This window comes from Chanos chanos, chromosome 10 (assembly GCF_902362185.1).
Source record: "Chanos chanos chromosome 10, fChaCha1.1, whole genome shotgun sequence".
Classification (NCBI taxonomy): domain Eukaryota; kingdom Metazoa; phylum Chordata; class Actinopteri; order Gonorynchiformes; family Chanidae; genus Chanos; species Chanos chanos.
Window position 1 is genome coordinate 15,795,381 of NC_044504.1, and position 20,898 is coordinate 15,816,278.

General features: G+C 38.8%; 1 protein-coding gene across 3 annotated transcripts in view; it reads right to left on the reverse strand.

Annotated features, from left to right (window-relative positions):
* Nucleotides 1-7,992: 7,992 nt before the first annotated feature.
* Nucleotides 7,993-20,898, reverse strand: part of ktn1 (kinectin 1) — a 31,506-nt gene continuing 18,600 nt past the window's right edge. Inside the window, exons 25-36 of one of the 3 annotated variants that reach the window (XM_030786077.1) lie at nt 19,890-19,976; nt 16,711-16,800; nt 16,496-16,591; nt 16,161-16,250; nt 15,791-15,883; nt 14,704-14,772; nt 14,489-14,572; nt 13,484-13,567; nt 11,561-11,644; nt 11,287-11,379; nt 10,593-10,703; nt 7,993-8,515 (exon numbers count right to left, since the gene is read on the reverse strand). In XM_030786077.1, the coding sequence (XP_030641937.1) occupies nt 8,489-8,515; nt 10,593-10,703; nt 11,287-11,379; nt 11,561-11,644; nt 13,484-13,567; nt 14,489-14,572; nt 14,704-14,772; nt 15,791-15,883; nt 16,161-16,250; nt 16,496-16,591; nt 16,711-16,800; nt 19,890-19,976 (1,008 nt within the window). In that variant the 3' untranslated portion in view covers nt 7,993-8,488. The remainder of the gene's footprint in view (nt 8,516-10,592; nt 10,704-11,286; nt 11,380-11,560; nt 11,645-13,483; nt 13,568-14,488; nt 14,573-14,703; nt 14,773-15,790; nt 15,884-16,160; nt 16,251-16,495; nt 16,592-16,710; nt 16,801-19,889; nt 19,977-20,898) is intronic. The other 2 variants (XM_030786079.1, XM_030786078.1) reach the window with 2 other exon arrangements.

The following is a 20,898-nucleotide window of genomic DNA, read 5'->3' on the forward strand; positions in this document are numbered from 1 at the left end:
CTGATTCGACTGTAATCTGTATAACTAAGGTATTGCCTACAAAGAGCGTTTCTTGTATACTCCAAACGGAGAACTTCGTAGCTCCAGTCGTTCTGTGAGAAGTGGAAAAACAGCACATAGTAGGGGGCGGGATGTACCATACAGTTGTGCTTTACTTTACACGGGGGAGGAGAATGAACAAAAAAAAACACAGGAAGCGTTTTTTCGTGCAGTGTTTTATTTAAATCTTAATAGCACACGATATAAACTGTAACTGTGGACAATGTCTCCAAGCATTATTCTTGGCCGCTCAACTAAATTCATTCGGAAACAACCTTTCAATCACCTAATGCTCTCTAGCCCCAATGGCACAACCCAACTGCGCCGGGGTGTGAGGCGGCACCTTCAATTATGTAAACACAGACGGAAATTTGGGATTTCTTAAAGGTATAATACGGTCCTTTTATGGTTTAATCCACACATCATGAGTCAGACGTACTTTCCTGGATTACATGTGAACTCATCTCTTCAAGGAAATGGATAGAAAACGAAGCTTCTTTCCTTTATTCTCCTCTCATAAGGATGTAATAGGCTGGAATAAGGCATTGTTCGGGAAAAATAATAATGAAGAATTCTAATGTTGCCTAAGAACCTCCACACCGACAACAAAAATCTAAACTGAAGATATGAGGATATTTTGATCTGACCAAGTGTAAGAACAATAAAGTAGACAGATTTATTGTTTTGTCACACTTCACTTTAATATAATACCCATGTCCAAGAGGAAAACTGAGTGATAACCAGGAAGAAACTAAAAAAAAAGCCCCATTGGCTCTGTTGCCATTACTGTGATTTAAAAAAAAAAAAATTAAAAATCTCTTATATTAAATACAATAACATACAGTTAAATGACAGGTGTCTTCATGTTTCAGTAAGCTCAAAGATCGTAGTCAGTTTGTTTATGCTTGAATGTCGTATTTACCTTGTAGTGCCTATTTTACTTTCCACTGGCTTGCTTCCCAAATATATTAAATGTTCAAATGTGCTATATGATTCCTTAGTGAAAGACCACACCTTTCGTGGCCTGGAATTATTCTGATAATGACACACTCTAGGACTGTTACAGAGATCAAACAAATGAGGCTATAAGCAGTGTGCCATACAAAGCCCTGACACTGACGTAAAAGTCTTTCCATTTGACTAATGTGACTGATTCCTCAGCCTGTTAAATCCCCGGGTTTTGGAAGAAAGAAATAACAAATCAACATGGTAAGGTACATGTAGGTATATAGATTTATTCCCTCACTGTTAGTTTTACTTCCAGCTTTTTTGCAGTTATTGAGATAGACAGCTATCTTCCTTTATACCTATTCTCTTAACTATTGACCAGTCTCCCCAGTCTTGGCTTCTGTTCACTATACCAGTTGTCCACGTTCCTTGTCGTCTCTGCTATCGTTAACACCTCCGCGTTGAATGTGTCACTTCTACGTTTTGTCTAGCCTTGTAACTAGCCATCTGAATAGGATATGGTCTGTTTTCACATTGCTCTAGTTCTTTTTTCCCTGTCTTCTGTTTGTCTTGTAGATACTCCCTGCTAGAGGATGTGGAGACATAGATCAACTGAATAAATGTACTTTGGTGACTAAGATGGAATGAAACTTTGACAGTTTATTACTTTGGGAGCGTAAGAGAAAACTTCTCACTGAAGTGATTCAAAGCTTACCTCTAACAAACAGGGAAAAAAAGAACTACATCTCAGTCCAAAGAAAAGATTATTATTCCAAATGACATTTTGGAGGTATTATTATCTGTTTTTGAACATGTTTGATGCTCTCTGATAGCATATTCATTATATATAAAAAATATAGTTTAAAGGCTTGTAAAGTATAGTTAAAATATAGTTTTAAAGTTAAAATATAGTTTTAAATGTGTAAATAAGTTAAAATCCAGTAAGTTGACAATTACAGGGTGATGATATTTATCAGTCTTATCTCATTTATTATTCGTTATTTGTTTTCATTTGTTATTAACATGTAATGCTTGTATGATCCTTTGTTACTTATTGTTATTAATATGACTCAAATTTCCTGTTTTGTTGTGATACATTATATATGAGATGTGTTGATAACAATAAATAGTGAAGCCTTTTGGGGCTGCGTGAGAAATACTTTAGAGGTCTCTACTAAATTAAACTCCATCTCCCATTAACTTCCTTTCCCTTTCTCTCTCTCTTCCTTTCCCTTTCTCTCTCTCTCTCAGGACTCTCTGTAAACAACACGGTCTCTGTACTTCCGAGCAATGCTCCACCCCTTAAAACATGCACGAGCCTGTACACACACACACACACACACACACACACACACACGTGCGCGCGCGCACACACACACACACACACACACGTACAGAGACACAGAACAAGGATCAAAGGCTTCTTCGCACATGCTGTTTTGATGGAGAGCAGATGCAAAGAGTTTCTCAGTTTCAGCTGGATCTATGCATTAAATATCTCAAAGCCAGGAAAATAAAGTTGCGCAATAGTGACGTCACTGTCTTGTCGACTGAATGATGATGCTTCTCAGAATCATTTTCTTGTCTCATCTCACCTCCTTTCCGCTTAAGGAAAGAAATCTGAGGCATCAGATGAATGAACACAGTATGGGGGTTTATGCACTTGCACTGTAACTTGATGTGGCTGTCCTGTACTTGACCAGTAGAACTAAGTCCACTAAAACATTTACCCAGGCATGTGTACTTCAGAAGGTTTTTCAGTGAATTCAGTTACATTTTTCAACTTTCAATTGTTTTTGTACTTTTCCTTAAAAACGTATTCTCCTCAGTGACAATCAATCAGTAGGCAAGCATTGTAGGCTTTTATTTTGCTTGTTTTTGTATTTTTCATGAAATGCTGTAAAACCTAAATTGGTTTACTCTCCCATTAACAGGTCATGCATGTCTCAGCTGTGATTACAAAGCTTTGAGTAAATATTTTTAATATGACAAACCCACCTTGGATGGGTTTTCCTCCTGTGAAGGTTGTCCATAACATGTATGATCTGACTGATTCTGTTTGTATTGATTCTAAATGGAGGCAGGAACAAAGTATCATCCTGTATGATTCATCTTTAGGACAAGATGTAAAGCTATTCCCCTTCAGATAATCCTGGAAATTGCTCCTCAACATAAACACAAGCAAAATACAAGCCATAAGAAATATGTGAGATACTGGTTCACTTGAAATAACATTAGAAAAATCACACACATGGTTCTATTACAAATGGATCCAAATATTAGAAAAGGGTGAACTTCTCCTTTAAGATTGAGGGGAGGAATTTAGAGATTATTCTAAAGCCTGACTCGAGCTTTGAATGTTGTATTAATAAAATGACTCAGACTGCCTTTTTCATCTAAGGAATGTTGTAGATTTTAATGGTTTGCAGGAAAGACCATTTTCCCATAAAAGTATCGGATTCTTGTGAAACTTAGAAGAACTCCAGGCTTGTAAACCAAACATCCAAGATTTCAAATGTTAATTTGTTCCAAGAACACTTGTCACAAATACTTATGCATATATATGTTACTGACCAGTCACAAACCACTTACAGAATAGACTTAGTTATAGATTACTGCAAAAGACTGTTCTATTGATCATACATGAATTACTGTATGAATCTTTGTCATCAGCACACAAGGCTTGTGACAGTTCAAAAAAAAAAAACAGCCCTGTCAAAAATAAAATGGTGTTTCCAATTAAATTCTGCTGAATTTAAGACGTCATCATCTGCTGTTGTGTATTAATCCTCCCTTCCAGGTCGCGTCGTCCAGACTCTTTTCTGTGTGTCAGCCTGTTTCACTCTCTCAGAAACTCACCACCTTCTGCTCCAATTTGCAAACACCACAGTCAGGTCTAGTGGAACAGTATGGTCCATGCCAAAAAATACAAATGTTTTCAGAAACTCAACTTGTAACTGAGCCAGCAAAACAAATGTGCTCATATTTAAGTTTTCAGATTGTGAAAGGATGACTGAATGAGTAAATCATTGTACAAAATACACTAGTTCCGTAATTTGGTCATTGCTAATTTGAAAAGGGGAAAGTGACGATGTGTAACTAATCCTAGCTTTTGGTCTCCCAGAATGCATCAATACATGAGGTAAAGGCCTCGGGTGAGTCTTTCAAAACTGTCATATTTGTACCACATTTTAGCAAGAGAGGTGTCTGACAATGCAAGACTACTTAATATCATATTAACAGTCAGCATTAATGTCAGCGGTCATAGTAATAGCAATTTTTTTAAAGAGCCTCTTCCAAGGCATAACATATCAGGGTCTCCTGAATAATGATCTCCCATCAGACCTCCTTAAAATGGAATACATGTAATCTGGATCATTACATGAATACAAGATTGGTAAAACTGCAGTGTGCTCCCAGTATAGAATATATTGCTGTTCTGCCGCATGCAAACAGAATTTACAGCATGTTAAACGTAAAATAATAAGAAAACTGCCTTTTAGTTTGCACATGTAAAAAAAAAAAAAAAAAGGTCATTGCTTAGAAGAAAAACTGCTGATCTTTTTTTGTGGAGTAAACAAAACCAATTTTGTTTGTTTGGTACTCACATGGCACTAATAGTTTTTGCCGGCTAAAAATATGCCGTATCACATGAATATAGATTACATGTACCTCCTATTGAATTTTGATTCATCTTAACAGCTGGAGAAAGGGTCCCTGATCACATGCTAAGTTTGATGACACGTACACCAATTTGATCAAATTATTGTATACAAAGGGTGTACACTCTACTGTGTAGAAATTTACCTATGAAATGTGTTCATTTATCTTTCACCACTGAGTGTACATTAAAAAGGTTTTGCAGATATATGAAGAAGACCCATGGCATAATATTATACCACAGCACCATCAAGTCTGTTTGATATATTCTTCATCTCTGTCTATGATGCATCCATGATATACCACAGGTAATATAGTCTATAATAGTAAATAGTTCACTATCATCTACAACATACCCAGGGGCACCACTAGAAATTTTGGGCCCTATGACAGAACGTAATATTGGGCCCCCAAACCTAATAATATTACTCTATAATGGTCCCCTGTGTGTGTTGGGCCCTTGGAATCATCCTACCCCCACCCCCTTTTACGGCGCCACTGCATATATCCACTGGTAAAACAGATAACCCTATTCTCATATAAACACATGTCTTTAGTATTACATTTTCTAAAATGGTCTAAAACATTGGTTTACACACTAAATTTTCTGTTGTTTTTTTCTTCCCCCTTTATGGGATTCTGGACAGTCCACAGGAGTGCTTTGTTATTTTGAATGAAAATTTCCATAGTGTTACCAGCCAATAATGGTTGGTGGTGCTTATCTTTCAATGTATGAGAAATGTGAGAGGCTACAAGTTTCATTTATGGCTCATTCCAGCACTTCAAATGTGTAAAACTTGTCCTCCCTCAGTTATTGCTAATTTGAACACTTCAGCACTCAGTTTCCTGTACTGTGCATTGTACAAAAACAATTAAAAATATATTTAAAAAATTTGGACCCTGGATTCAGGAGGGGGTAATGTATCAGCTGACAACGGTGTGATAGTGGGAGAATGGCTGAGATGTGCTGAGACAAGACTCCAGAGTCTGTTAATCTGGGAGCAGCATAAGAGTCCTGTTGTTCTAGATCTCACTGCCCTGTGGGAAACCCACAGGAAGCCAAGGAGCAGCAGCAGATAAGTGTTGCTGTATCACAGATATGAGACTTTTCCAAAGCCACTCATAGTTGGTCACAGTGACATTTGTGGTTACCTTGAGTGCTTTGGGCTAGAGATGTTTTCTCTCTAGCAACACACAACTCATTCTGAAAATTTACAAATTTTTCACGTCACTTACAACAAGGTTTGAAATCCTAAGTGTTGAGCGTTGATAAAGCATGTACGGGTTTTTTACGAGTTTGTGCGGGTTTTTAATGTATTTTTTTTAAACTGGACTACCATTGACTATTTACCGAGTCATTCGCCATGTGGAGGGTGTTTTCGTAGCCTGTGGAGTTCCATAAAGGCTCCACGTGGAGTCATCGCTTCTTCTGTGCTCCACCACAAAAATTCAAACTTCGCTGAGCCTTCAGTTCAGGTTGTGCCACAAACACTAAAATGACGCAGAGACCGTTTTGAATTAAGATTTACTATTTATTATTTCAGTTTTTCTTCCTTTCTCACTCCATGGACGGCAAATTGCATTTTACATCAGAGCCACGGTTGAAGCAGAAAATCAAAAAGTGCTTGGTCTTTGTTTTCACCAATTGGATATGGAGTATTGTGACAGTGTCCACTTCGTGAAACGCGTTGCACTTCATTGTATAATGATCACTCAAGAATACACAGCAAAAAGTTCATGATCCGATGCCTTTCCCTTTTATGGACAACATCGTGTCATAAGCAAAATTAAGAGAAAAAATTCTCAGGAACATGTTTGAAGCAGATATGGCATTTACAGGTCACAAAATCAAATCCTGAGATTATGTTTTTATGATTCCACACCAACCACTGCATGTCAAAGTCTTAATAAAGGCATTGATAACTTTACCACATTTAAATGTGGGTCCATCAAGGGTAAGTTATACCTATATATACATTACCCAGGAACAGGTTATGTTTTATACACAAGTTATATTGTATCTATATTTTCATAGTCCAAGAAGGAACTTACTATGTTGGATAAGGAAGGAAGTGATGTTTATCATTGTACATACAAGTGACATTATCACTGACCCCTGTACTCATTAGTGACAGTTTCAATGTCTTAAATATTTACCTCAACCAGATCCGTCCATGTATCATACACTAGAGCATAAACACAACGTTATGACTTTACAAAGTAGAATTAAATACTTTTCAAAGGTCCTGTTAGTATCATGAAAAGATATTTAAAAAAGAAAAACTATACATACATCTTTCTGCATTGTGTCTAACTGAAGACTAACTTTAGTCTGATAAATGTTCATTTTTGCGAGAATAATACTGACAGGAAAATGGGAGGCTCTATACCTGGATAACCTAACCATCATATTAATTACCCTGTCTGGACTGGAAGACCTGGCACACGACTGCCCCCCACTGTCCAAGGAAACAAATTGCAGGCCATAGTATGCACAAAAAAGGTAAGAACTTCCTTTTAGACTGTTTAATAATGCACATTATATGGAGTCTGACCATACAAGTAATCCCTCATGATGGATAGGCTATTTATTATACAATTGTTTTAAAGAGTATACCCACATGATGTTAAGTCAAATGTCAGTCGGTCAGAAAAACAAGACGACACAGCATATTTATCAAGCATCCCTTTTAATAACTTTCACCTGTTTTACAAAAAGAGAAATATTCAGTGTTAATGTAATTAGCAACAGTATAGCGAGTCTTGATTACAGATGTTTGGATGTTGGGGGGGACGCCTCTCTCTCTCTCGCTTTCTTAAGTAAAGTAATTACAGTAGAAGAAGAAACTGCTATTCAGCGCATTTGATGACTGCTCCCTGTCTTGGTGTTAAAAGTATAGTACAGTAGTGAATGCTCTGCTGTCTGTCTCCATGTCATTGTGGGTCTGTCGGTGAAAGAATAATACAACATTTAGCCATCCTGGTGATGTTGCATGTTCCTACATGTAAGTGTAAGTGAATATGGGCCTATCCGTGTGTCTGTGTGTGTATATATATGTGGGTATGTATGTAATACATGCTTCATAAGCATATGTTTCTCCACTTTGAGATTTCAGGACATGAACCGGAAACACAACAACGTAGTGACTAGATCCTAACAGGTGTGTGTGTGTATAGATTTATATAAATATATATATATATATATATATATATATATATATATATATATATATAAAAATGCACACACATACTTTAAACAACCCAATATCCTCAGAGGTCTTTTTTACCAAAAGGATGTAACATCTTTCCGTCAGAGTAAACTAATAAAAAAAAAAAAAAAAAAAAAAAAAGAGAACTGGAAGTGTTTTCACCGTGTTTTGATTAAAAATGGGAATAAAGTTAATCAAACACAGATCTAACTGCCATATGTGTCTCATAACGGATGCCTTTTGGTTTTTCTTTTTTTTTTTTTTTCTTAAGGTCTACTTGAAGTGAGGAATGTGAGTGGAGAGGAGCTGTCATGAGGAAAGGATTGAGTTGGACCGGTTCTTGGAGTGCATTGGTTTGAGGTTTCAGTCAATAACATTCTGTTCCTCAGCACATCCCTAGCTTATCACTGGGGCCAGTTGAGGACTGACTCTGGCCTTCAAAACAGGCTGTAGAGAGAGTGTGTGTGTGTGTGTGTGTGTGTGTGTGTGTGTGCGTGCATTCGTAAACAAGTTGTGTTTCGGGGAGTGGGCATTTTGTGAATGGGGAGCCGGAGTAGGACGCAGGTGGAGTCAAAGTTTGAAGGCGGTGTTTGAGGTTGGCTATAAGACAGGCAGAACTGAAAATCTCTTCTCTACACCTCAGGCATCTCTTTGTCCCCCTGAAACACAACACAAGAACGAATGGAGCATGTACAATGCGTTAATGCTAATGAAAAGTCCTTCTGAATTCAGTTCTAGGTTCAGTGTTCAGAGCGCAGTGCTATAAACAGTTTTTTCAGGAAAACTGTAACTTAACTGGGTTTCAGATTCTCAAATAAGGTTACAACAATAGCTGAATGATATTATTCAGCCTAGTATTCACGGTGAAGCATTAACTGTAATTTAACTATACCACTGGCACAACATCACACAAATGCACTCAGCTCTGACAATATTACACAATGTGTAGTGAGAAAAAAAAAAAAAGACTAGACACACATCAGGTGAACTGTGCGCTAGCCTCACCTGATTTGATTAAAATATGGGATAGACTTGTGAGATTACACGTAACTGGTTATTCCAAATTTGAAGGAGAAAACAAAAAAACAAAACAAAACAAAGAAACACCCATACATACAAATTATGTTCTCAGGGTTTTAAAGGGCATTTGCAAGCCAAAATCTGACTTGTCACCAAATGTTTTGAAAGTCTGAGTCTGAAGTCATTTCTGTAGTGCTGGTGTATATGCAGGTATTTGATTTAAGCTTTCAAACATGTACTGTTTAAGACTATGACCACCAGAGTACTCCTGAGACTGTCCAATGCCTCCATGGCACTACAATTACTGAGGAACAACACAAGTCTACACATACACTGGCCCACAAGAACTATAGTCAAACAAGTGACTTATCCATGGCACTACAATTACTGAGGAACAACACAAGTCTACACATACACTGGCCCACAAGAACTATAGTCAAACAAGTGACTTATCCATGGCACTACAGTTACTGAGGAACAACACAAGTCTACACATACACTGGCCCACAAGAACGATAGTCAAACAAGTGACTTATCCATGGCACTACAGTTACTGAGGAACAACACAAGTCTACACATACACTGGCCCACAAGAACTATAGTCAAACAAGTGACTTATCCATGGCACTACAATTACTGAGGAACAACACAAGTCTACACATACACTGGCCCACAAGAACGATAGTCAAACAAGTGACTTATCCATGGCACTACAGTTACTGAGGAACAACACAAGTCTACACATACACTGGCCCACAAGAACTATAGTCAAACAAGTGACTTATCCATGGCACTACAGTTACTGAGGAACAACACAAGTCTACACATACACTGGCCCACAAGAACTATAGTCAAACAAGTGACTTATCCATGGCACTACAGTTACTGAGGAACAACACAAGTCTACACATACACTGGCCCACAAGAACTATAGTCAAACAAGTGACTTATCCATGGCACTACAATTACTGAGGAACAACACAAGTCTACACATACACTGGCCCACAAGAACTATAGTCAAACAAGTGACTTATCCATGGCACTACAGTTACTGAGGAACAACACAAGTCTACACATACACTGGCCCACAAGAACTATAGTCAAACAAGTGACTTATCCATGGCACTACAGTTACTGAGGAACAACACAAGTCTACACATACACTGGCCCACAAGAACTATAGTCAAACAAGTGACTTATCCATGGCACTACAATTACTGAGGAACAACACAAGTCTACACATACACTGGCCCACAAGAACGATAGTCAAACAAGTGACTTATCCATGGCACTACAATTACTGAGGAACAACACAAGTCTACACATACACTGGCCCACAAGAACGATAGTCAAACAAGTGACTTATCCATGGCACTACAGTTACTGAGGAACAACACAAGTCTACACATACACTGGCCCACAAGAACTATAGTCAAACAAGTGACTTATCCATGGCACTACAATTACTGAGGAACAACACAAGTCTACACATACACTGGCCCACAAGAACGATAGTCAAACAAAAAACTTTGCATTTTGGCAATAAAGCTTATAAATGGAGCTCCTGCATTTTCCAGGTTACAGATGCTATGGAACAATGTCTGTATTGATATCTGGGATACATATACACAGCATTTACAGAATAAAAAGGTCAAATAAGAGAGAAATTTAAGTCAGCTGTGGAAAATGTCATCAGACTCAAGTTTATAGTCTCACCCCATCTTGCCTCTTGGTGAGCTGTCTGTTGACTGACTGGAGCAGTTGCTGGAGCTCTCGCACCGTTTGGTTCAGCCCTGCCGTCATCTTCTCCTTACGCTCCATCTCCTCCTGAGAGGCATGGAGAGAAAAAGTAACATTGACCCCACATAGTAATGACAGCTTACCAATCTTATATGTATTTCACATAAAGCCCACATATTAATGACAGCGTACCAATGCTGTATGTAATTCACATAAACTCCACATATTAATGACAGCTTACCAATGTTATATGTATTTCACATAAAGCCCACATATTAATGACAGCTTACCAATGCTGTATGTCTTTCACATAAACTCCACATATTAATGACAGCTTACCAATGTTATATGTATTTCACATAAAGCCCACATATTAATGACAGCTTACCAATGTTATATGTATTTCACATAAACTCCACATATTAATGACAGCTTATCAATGTTACAGAACCACTGAATTATCTCGAAAGCATCAGATCTGTCATTATTTCTGTGGCCTCTACCTCAGGTGCTACTGCAAGAACTTTTTTTTTTTTTTTTTAAATTTTAGACCAAATGGTCTGATCATTCAGACCAGAGCACAACAGTTATATATCTGTTTGAAACCCGAGTTTCTGATTGTATTCAACGGTTCATTCAGCTCTCATCATGTCTAGCCGCTCTCCCTCACCCTCTGTGTGCTAAGGCTGCTGTTCTCTATCAGGTCTGCCTGACCCGCCTCCTTTAAGATCTCCTCCTGGATCAACTCCAGAGACTGCTGAGCCTAAGAAAGAGGGAAAAAACAAAGAGAAAGAGAGGTATCATCAACAGAAATAAAAGAGAGAGAAAAAAAATTAATGACAGTGTATTAAATGAAAACAACTGGGGATATCTGTTCAAAACAAAACAAAACAACCCCCCACCCCCCCCCCGCCCAAAACTTCTGATGTCAATCCATGGTTTACCTTGTAGAGGTCAGCTGCCACTTTCTGTCGTTCACACTCCTCCGTCTCCAGCTTACACAGAGTCTCAGTCAGCTGAGTCTTTAACTGGAAGAGAAAACCCAAAGAGCCGTCCATCACTAACAAACAATGCAGAGCAGAGCAGTGCAGTAGAGAGGCCAAACCCCTTCTGAAGGGCATGTGTACCTTTATGGCTGGTCCCACATCTTTGGTAAATGTTACATTATTTGTTGCATTTTAGTTATAGATTTAAATGTCAGTTCTGTATTGTTTACTCTGTGGAACAAAGGAACAACACTGAAAAAATGACATTTCCAAGAAATGAAGTCTTTAAGATTACTACAGTAAATCTAAAGATTTAGAGACAAACACAACCGCAAAGCAACCGCTAATAATAAAACAGACTGACTAGAGCTATTCCAAGTTCACAGTCTGTACAAAAAAACCCTCTATAACTCTAAAGCCATATCACACCTACAGATGGCACTGAAATACACCTAAACAAAAATCTGTATATCCTTTTGTTTGTAGAGAATCAAGCACATAACAACGAGATTTGTCTGGTTGCACATAATTATGACTGTGATATTTACAACTGTAAGAAAAGACATGAGAGCTGATGCCTCTCTACAGACGAATCAGTCCCTCGGCAGACATCTCATAAACCATACAGTCAAAGTACTCAACAGTTTTACCACTAAAGAGGAAAGAAAACCAGCAACTACATATAGTAATGAACAAGAACAAGGCACAAATCATGACTAATCTTTCCAGAAACAACACTTTTTGACTACTGCAAAAATGTGTGTAACCTGCAGTACAAAAAACTAGTACAGAGTTGGCAGCTAGGTGGCTAAGATCTCAACAAAATTTTGAACACCCCTTTTATGCAACAGGATGAGAGAGAAACAAAGGTGTTTTTTTTTGTTTTGTTTTTGCCTGAAGCTTGTGGGGTTGTAGTAGTAGGTGTTTTAAGAACTATAACACAACAAACAGACAGAGAGAGAGAGCTAAAGGTGAGTACATCCCACAGAAAAACAGACACAGCAAGACAATATTGGAAATAATTAAGCGGACAGAAGACAGGTAGGAAAGAAAAAAACCCGACAGAGGCACATACGCACAAAGTAACACATGGCAAGACAAAAAAATAAATAAATAAAAATAAAGACATAAAACGAGACACCACGACAAGGACTCAGAACAAACACTGGTGTGTAGATAAATTACATGTCCGTGATACTCTGAGAGGGGGTGTCTCCAGAGTGATTGTATAAGTGCAGCCCTATTGGAAAGTGATGGAAAAAGACAGTATGCACTTGAAAGTGTGTTAACAGCCGTGAGCGAACAGTAAGAAGCGTGAGAAATGTTAGCTGCTCTAACCATGAAACACAATGTTGGCAAGGAGTTGTCCGTCATCCACTGTGTCCAACACGTCCGGAGTGCCCGCCCTCCGTGTGTGTGTGTGTGTGTTTTTTTTTTTTTCTTTAAATATTTCATCATCTTTCTGATTGCGACTAATGCTTTAAGTGTAACTAACTTTTAAGTCTTATTTTGTATTGTGTACATTTCCCAAAGAATTTCCTTACATTAATCTATTCATGTTTGTTTTCACTAAAGCTTCAACTAGTGGAGTCAAAGGATGATTTTTCTTTTTAATTCAATTTGTCATTAGATTATACACAGGCACATCTATATAAAAATGCCTCAAAAAAAACATTATCAACATACTTGACTGTTTTTATTAACGTGGACACATTGAGATTATGGATGATCAGAAACCTTCTGCCAACAACCACCATGTGCTGCAGAGCCGTTTGTAGATCCCCTGCCAGAAAGTCTGCTCAGTTGGGAAAAGGCAGAGAAAGAGAGAGAGCAACTAGAGCTGAGTGGGTCTGGGGGAGGGGAACGGGGGCGAAAGCTTACCAAATTCAGCTCCTCATTCTGCCTGACAGCTTCTGTATATGAGCCATCGAGTTTGCTTTGCAACTCAGTCAAGAGATCTTTGAGCTGAAATGAAGTTTGACATGTGTTTAAAAATGGAAGACAACCACAGGATGTCGTTGTCCAGATGGAAGATGCAGCATAGTGTTTGGGTTGGGATGAAGGGAGTAAGCAAAAAAACAAAACAAAACCCAAACAAACAAACTAGAAGCGTAACAGTAGCAGTCTGCTCACACAAGAAAACACGCATCACATTATTGTTTCGGGAGTACGACAGAGTGTGAAACGATTAAGAATAGTTTCTTTTTTTTTTTTTGGTTTCCTTCCCAAATTGGAGGGCAGGTCCATTCTTAGCGGGACGCAGTTCTGCTGTTTATTTCTGCAACCTCTTAAATTAGGAAATGGGTGTGTGCACTCCTCAGAAAAAAAAAAAACTGCGGTTGTTTAAGATGAAATCTTGCAAGACTTCAGTCTGGATTTTGAAACCTTTGTTATGCCAACTGTAACATCAAATGGGAGTAAAATAACAAGCGTGTTATAATGGCGAGTTAAATACTGAAGAGTAGGCCCAGATGTATGGATCTCTCGAGATAGAATGGAAAATGGGATGGTTATAAGGTGTAGCTCTCATTTTGAAAATTCAGTAAACCTTTGTTCATGATTTAATGTCATCATATGTCATGTATGGCACAACTATGCTTTGCAGAATAGAATGAATTCTCTAAACTACTGAAGTGTGGACTGAGGACAAGACAGAGATGTATTAGACGAAAATAAGATCCACAAAGGAAAGACTCGAGTTTGTTCGGGCAGCTAGAAACAAACAAACGTCAAGACACCCATAACAGCACACGTACACACGGGACAAAGACATACACCAATAAAAAACAAACAAACAAACAAACAAAAAAAACATATATGTACCCAGGCATCACCCAGAGGTTTAGTGGAATGGCTACAGCAGTGTGCAGCTTCCAGTGACCTTACCTCTCTGACCTCGGTCACATAGGTAGCACTCTCACGCTCTGCTCTCTCTAGTTCAGACTCCAGGTGCTGTTTGTCTCTCCTCAACTGTAGCAAGAACAGTCCAAATCAAAATAAACGCTCATTTACTTCGGATTTTAAAAATGAAGGATCAGTGCTTGAAGAAAGGAGTAAAAAAGAAAAAAAATGTAACAATTAAAGTACAAAAACAAACTCACACTTTCGACGTCTCCGTCTACGCCAAGCCTCTCCACTTCCTGTTCCAGTGCTGTGACTTTCAAGGTCATCTACAGAACATATAAATTCAAAGGTTATACGGGAAAACAAGCATACAACTAATGATTCTTATTACAATCGATTAATCTATTGACGATTCTTTCCCTCGATTAATTTGCTTATCTAACGATTATTTTACCGTTTCATATCTGCTGACATCGTACTGGCAACTCCCTGATCACTGAACCGAATGGAACAAAATACTGCCAGCAAAAATGCACTACTAATAGGCTGAGGAGTTATCTATTTAAAGAATGTAAAGTAGGGATGTTAACTATTCAAATGGAATGTTACAAATGTCAGAGAAAATGACCAGAAAATGCAGTTTGCCCCAGTATTTCATTGACTTTACAACACTGAACTTAACATTGCTGGGATACCAAGCCTGCTCAATAAGAAATTCTGTACTCCAATATGTAGAGTAACCCAACGATAACTAGTGACAAACACAAAGCCACTATCAGCAGGAGCAGATGATGTGTTATAGGTCAGGCGCCGCTGTTTTAAATGTTCATGCATCATGATCAGCTGCTATGAAATTTTGCATATGCTGAACTGTACCAAGCTGCGACTTTTGTGGGAGAAAAGTCTTACACTGGATTTGGCTTCCTTTGGTATCTCGTCTTTTGCTACCATCATTCAAAGTTCTGTCTGTGTGATAAGCGATTTCTTTTTTTTTTTTTTTTATGGTACAAAGAAAGTATGCAATAATCGCTCTAAAGGTTCTTATAGTGTATTGTAGTCTAATGAAAATAAGATATGTGGCTTTGCATTCTTGACTTCGTTTTTTTTCCCCCCCGATGCGTCCACAATAAACATCTACCTCAACGATTTTTCATCATCAACATAGTCAATTTTGTCGCGTAACGCCTACAGTCGTAACACATAGCACACAGCAGCAAATGTTACAACAGAACACACTGACTCAAAAATATAATGGAATGAAAACATTGTTGATGTCAAGATGGCAGATAAAAGAGCGTATTTGCTGTTTGTTCTTGTAAGATTTTAAGGAGCCTTCACGCCTACCTCTTTCAGCTCCATCTGGGACTGCTCCAACTTCTCCTTCCAGCGGGACTCCTCCTGCTCTACGCTGCTCTGTAGCCGCTGGAGAATGCCCTCCTGTCGAGGAGAACAACCAAAGTCAAGCAACCACATGGCTACTCCACACACCAGTGGAGCTAAACTGTCCCCATGGGGGATCTTGTTCCAGTGTAGCCAGCAAGGCAAAGTCTGAAGGCTTCATGACACCTTCATGAATGGAGCCAAATCTTTCATGGGGTAGATCTCCAAGTGAAAGACTGACCACCACTAGTAGACAGAAAAAGTGGAAGTGTATCGATTGGAAAAAAGAAAAAAGAAAAAAAAAGGCACAGCACTAGAAAAACTTTTAACTCACCGTCTCTGCCAACACTTTCTTGTACGTCTCACAATCTTTCTGAAGAACTTTCTGGGTCTCCTCAGCTTCCTTTAGCTTTTCCTCCAGAGCCTAAGACACACAAACACACATACCATCTGATCCAATGCATGTCACAGAAAAAAAAAAACCCCAAGAAATAATACTTATTAGAATGATGACTTGTGTTATAATTCATATTCAAAATATACCTCCTGAAAATAGTCTTAACATTATTTATCCGCACACAAATAATTTGCAGGAGCAACAGCAGAAAAAAAAAGAGATTTTTATCCATGGAGTGGCTGGAGTAGGTATTGTAACATTTGTGGGATTACCTTGACATCCCCTGACTCTGTGTCTGCCTTAGGGTTGAGAGGGGGCGGGACTTCCCTCATAGAGTTTTCAAAGTTGTGGAGCCACTGCTGGTGGTTCTGTTAGGAACAGGACAGAAATATCAGACACTGTGGAGTGCATTCTGAGAAGGTGTGTGTCTGTTTGTCCACTCAGGTGGGACAGGTCTGAGTTGGCGTCACGTGTGGCGTGCACACACCTGGTCAGCAGGCAGAGGTACATGTGGTAGAAGTCGGTGCAGGACTGTTCGACACTCTGCCTCCGCTGCCTCCAGTGCAGTCTGGCTCTCCTACAAGAGCAAAAACAAGATGTTTTTAATTCCAGACACACCCAATATCCACAACCTCAACCTCATGGTTCATAGCCTGATAGCATTAACTGTGTCGAGGACTTTTTTCTAAGAGCTTCTCTGTGTTTTTTTTTTTTTCTAAAAGGACTTCATATAAAATATTTTACATGACTATCTAATAATTTAATTAATTTTTATCAAAATATTATTTCATATGTATAATGCTTATAAAACCCGTGCAGCTCTGTTGTGGCCCCATAGCTGGCCATCTCCCTTACTCAACATGTAATTTATGCTTGTTTTCCTTGCATCAAGCTCTCTGTCTGCCTTTCCCCTCCCTTCACCTGAGTTATACAACTTGACTAATCATTCAGAGAACGGGCCACTCAGTTTATGAGACTACTTACAAGGACTGACACGAAACTGGCATATCTTATTGCAACAAACGTATGTAGAGTCATGGCTAACAATATTACCAATTACCCCTAAAAATGACTGTTGCTGACAAGTCAAATCAGGATAACACAGGACTTCCTGACACTTATCTGTGATTTCTTTAGCTACCTGACAACTGCACTTGGGACATGCTGCTACCCTACACAACCAAAAAACAAACAAACAAACAAATAAACAAACAACACAGACATTAAACATCAATCTAAGATACACAGAAAGGATTTCCTTTCAATGATTTTTGGAAATCATCAGAAAAGGACTTGATTTTCCCAGTATTCCAGAATTTACAATTTTTCAGCACCAAATTCAAGCACTTGAAGGAGCTTAGATGAGACCTGCAATACACTGAATCCCTCCTCAGGACAATCACAGCTAACTCATTCAAATATACACCGCCTCTGACATCACAGTGGGCTCCATGTATCAGTGCTGTCACACATGCTATACGGTCAGCGTCACACCCACTCATACACACCAGTCAGTCGCATATGAATTCAATTTCTGCTCATAGTGGACTATAACTGATCAATATTCACATCTCATCTGCTCCTGTAAGATCAAGTCTCATTCACTCCCAAAACATAAAAGAGCTTCAGTACAATCACACACACACACGCGCACGCGTGCACACACACACACAATGAAGAAAATCTCCACACTGTTGTGCAGGCGGTGATCTATTATGCAAGGTCTATTATGTAAGTTAACCAGTATGTTCAGTAGCCCAATGTGTGTCACTCTCCCATTGAAACAAAACCAAAGGGCAAAAAGAGAAAGATGTTGCATGTGCATGCATTTATGCATTTTCACTACATCTCTCATTTAAAGTGTCCCAAAATATCACTTTCAAAAACTGGGACAGATTTAAAAAAACAAAACAAAAGAGAGATCTGTCTAAAACCAGTCAGACCCATGTTTGGAATTTTAGTTATAGAGACATTTTGTTACAGATATTAAGATATTATTTCCAATAGAAAAAAAAAAAAGTCAAGAAATTCACAATGAAAAGTTACAAAGAAAAGACCTGACGGATTTGTAATGTAAAACTGAAATGTGTGGTACGAGGACAGAGAGAGAGGGAGAGAAAGAGAGCGAGTCCGTCACGTTGACATCCTTTCTGAGCTTGTCAAGCAGGTGTGACCACAGATGGCTTCACAGACACTCTCTGCTTCAGAGGCAGGACTTTCTGCTGTAACACGATGGCAGAGAGCAGCTGGAATGACATGTACACAAGATGTTCTCTGCCTGTACAGACACTGGGAATGGAGTGGACAGTTGAGCTACAAACAGGGGTTTCGTTCGGGCAAAATGATATCACCTGCTCTGTTTTTAGTACCTGTGGTTATTCTGTACTTGCTCTAAGGCTTAGCTAAAGGTCGTGCAACATTGAGAGGAGGCACAGATGTATAGGGGAGGAGAGAACAGGCCAATTTAGGAACTGAGGTTTCAAATTCCTAAAAAGTCTTCATGTCACATTAGACTCAAACTAAAGGGAGGAGGGGTCAGTGAGGTCATCTGAGACGTGGCACGTTGTTGAGAAAAAAATGGCAACAGAGCAGTCACTGAAACTGCAGTCACTGAAACTGTAGGCTTTACGTTACAGGTGGCTCTACCTCTATCTCTGACTCTTCACCTGGACTTCATTTTACTGATATCACTGTCATTTTCACAGCTACTACAGTTATGACTGTTACCAAAGTTCACTCGCTATTGATTTTAGGTAACATAACCACCTTCCTACAGGTCTGCTTTTTGCCTTTTTTGTTAATCCCATATTTTCAACTAACTGTCTGCCTCTGAGAGATCATGTGGGGAAATCTGCTCTGTGGTATAACCAGCACACAGGTTCATCTCTAAAAGTACATCAAAGCAAGCAGCACAGTACCGCTGCTCTCTGTTTGATCAGAACTGTCCAAAAATAAAGAGCTTTTACAGGGTTAAGGTAAAATTTGAAAATGAAAATGCGCTAATCTCATTTTACAACTCTCCAACAAAACTCATTTAATTTCACTTTTTAATTTCAGGTTTTTTTTTTTGCAGGATAGGATTATTGAGCTGTACATTTGACAAATGATTCTGACAGAAGCTGATTGGCTCATTGATGATGGTGCCAGTGTCATAAAGGTGGATGAAAATGACATGCCGGGTAAGAGGAGATGAAGGGAAGGGTCACATGACAAGAACAGGGGTTGTCACGACAACAGTATGATTCTCAAACTAATGATTACCTCTATGTAGTATTTTCTAACCACTGCACACTCATTTCATAAGTCTTAATACAGGAACATGTCTTTCAAATGACACTTGGGTACGACGAGGAGGAAAAAGGTGGCTTTGGATCAGTGCACATACTTAAAAGATTAAGACATGAGCAAAATACAGCTGAGTTTAATTGGCTTTAAGGGTACAATAAAACCGCTAGAAAAACTTAAACAAATTGACGAAACGTAATTTAGAAATAGCTTATTAGCGCCATGCAGGCAGATGCAGCAGTAAAAAGAAATGAGTATGCAGATTCGAAACAGCAAAAGCTAAATGAAAATGATGTCACTGGTCAATTAATGGCCAGAGCTTGTTTGGGATGCATCGATTTGGCTCTAGAGTGAAGCAGACTGAAAGTTGCGGTTTCGAACCTTGGTGATCTTGCTGATTTTTCCCTGAAGCATGGTCTCGGTGGCTGACAGCGCCTCCATAGCGCTCCAGTTTTTCTCCCGAAGCTCCTGGTCAGTTTCAGAGAAACACCACTTTCAGTTCAGCCTCAGCAAAAAAAAAAAATCCAACCTTTCCAGAAATTTACTCACCCGTTAAACAGAACTGCGTTATGACAGTAAAAACAAGAAGATATATCCGAAAAAAAAACCCCTTCAATTCGTCTTTTTCACTGTTAAGGACTGTGAGTTGTTTTTTTTTGTTTTTTTTCACTGCTAAAAACTGTGCCAAATGCTGTTGGCAACCTTGAAGACTGACCCAAGACTGACAACCTTGAAGACCGACACCATAATTACTTACTGAAAACTGACAAGTCATCCAAAAACTTTTGCTTTCACAAAAGATACGCATCAGAGAGGACAACTGAGACAACTAAAAAGGCTGCATGTCAGTAGTGTGGAGAACTTAATACTGAATCAATTTCCACACCACATTAACAAAAATTAAGGTTATTTTTGTAAGTTTTCATTTACAAACCACTCATTGCCTGACCTAAGAAGTCTATGAAATTACAGGGCAACTTACAGGTAGCTTCAATTCATTTAAATGACATTCTTATCTGGAGCAATTTAGGATTATTTTTGACACAAGGATACTTCTGTCAGAAGTTCCGCACCATTTTTGAAAAACAAACCTATAAACCTTGGGTTACTGGGCTTTTTTTCTTTGTCCACTGCGACACTCCTAGCACCCTGCAGCAAACCTCCCAAAACTATAACAACAGCTTCCCTCCAGACTCCCAGCACTGTTTTTTTTCTATAAAGTGTGAACACACCACTCAGTGACCCCCAAAAGCCACCTACACCACCAAACATCAGCAATTAAGTGAACCATGAGAGATGGAAGTTCAGCATGAAAAGATTACAGCTGATAAAGACGAGAGACCTGGTGTGTGTGAGGAAGAAACAGATCTACAGTAAAGGGTTTCTGTGT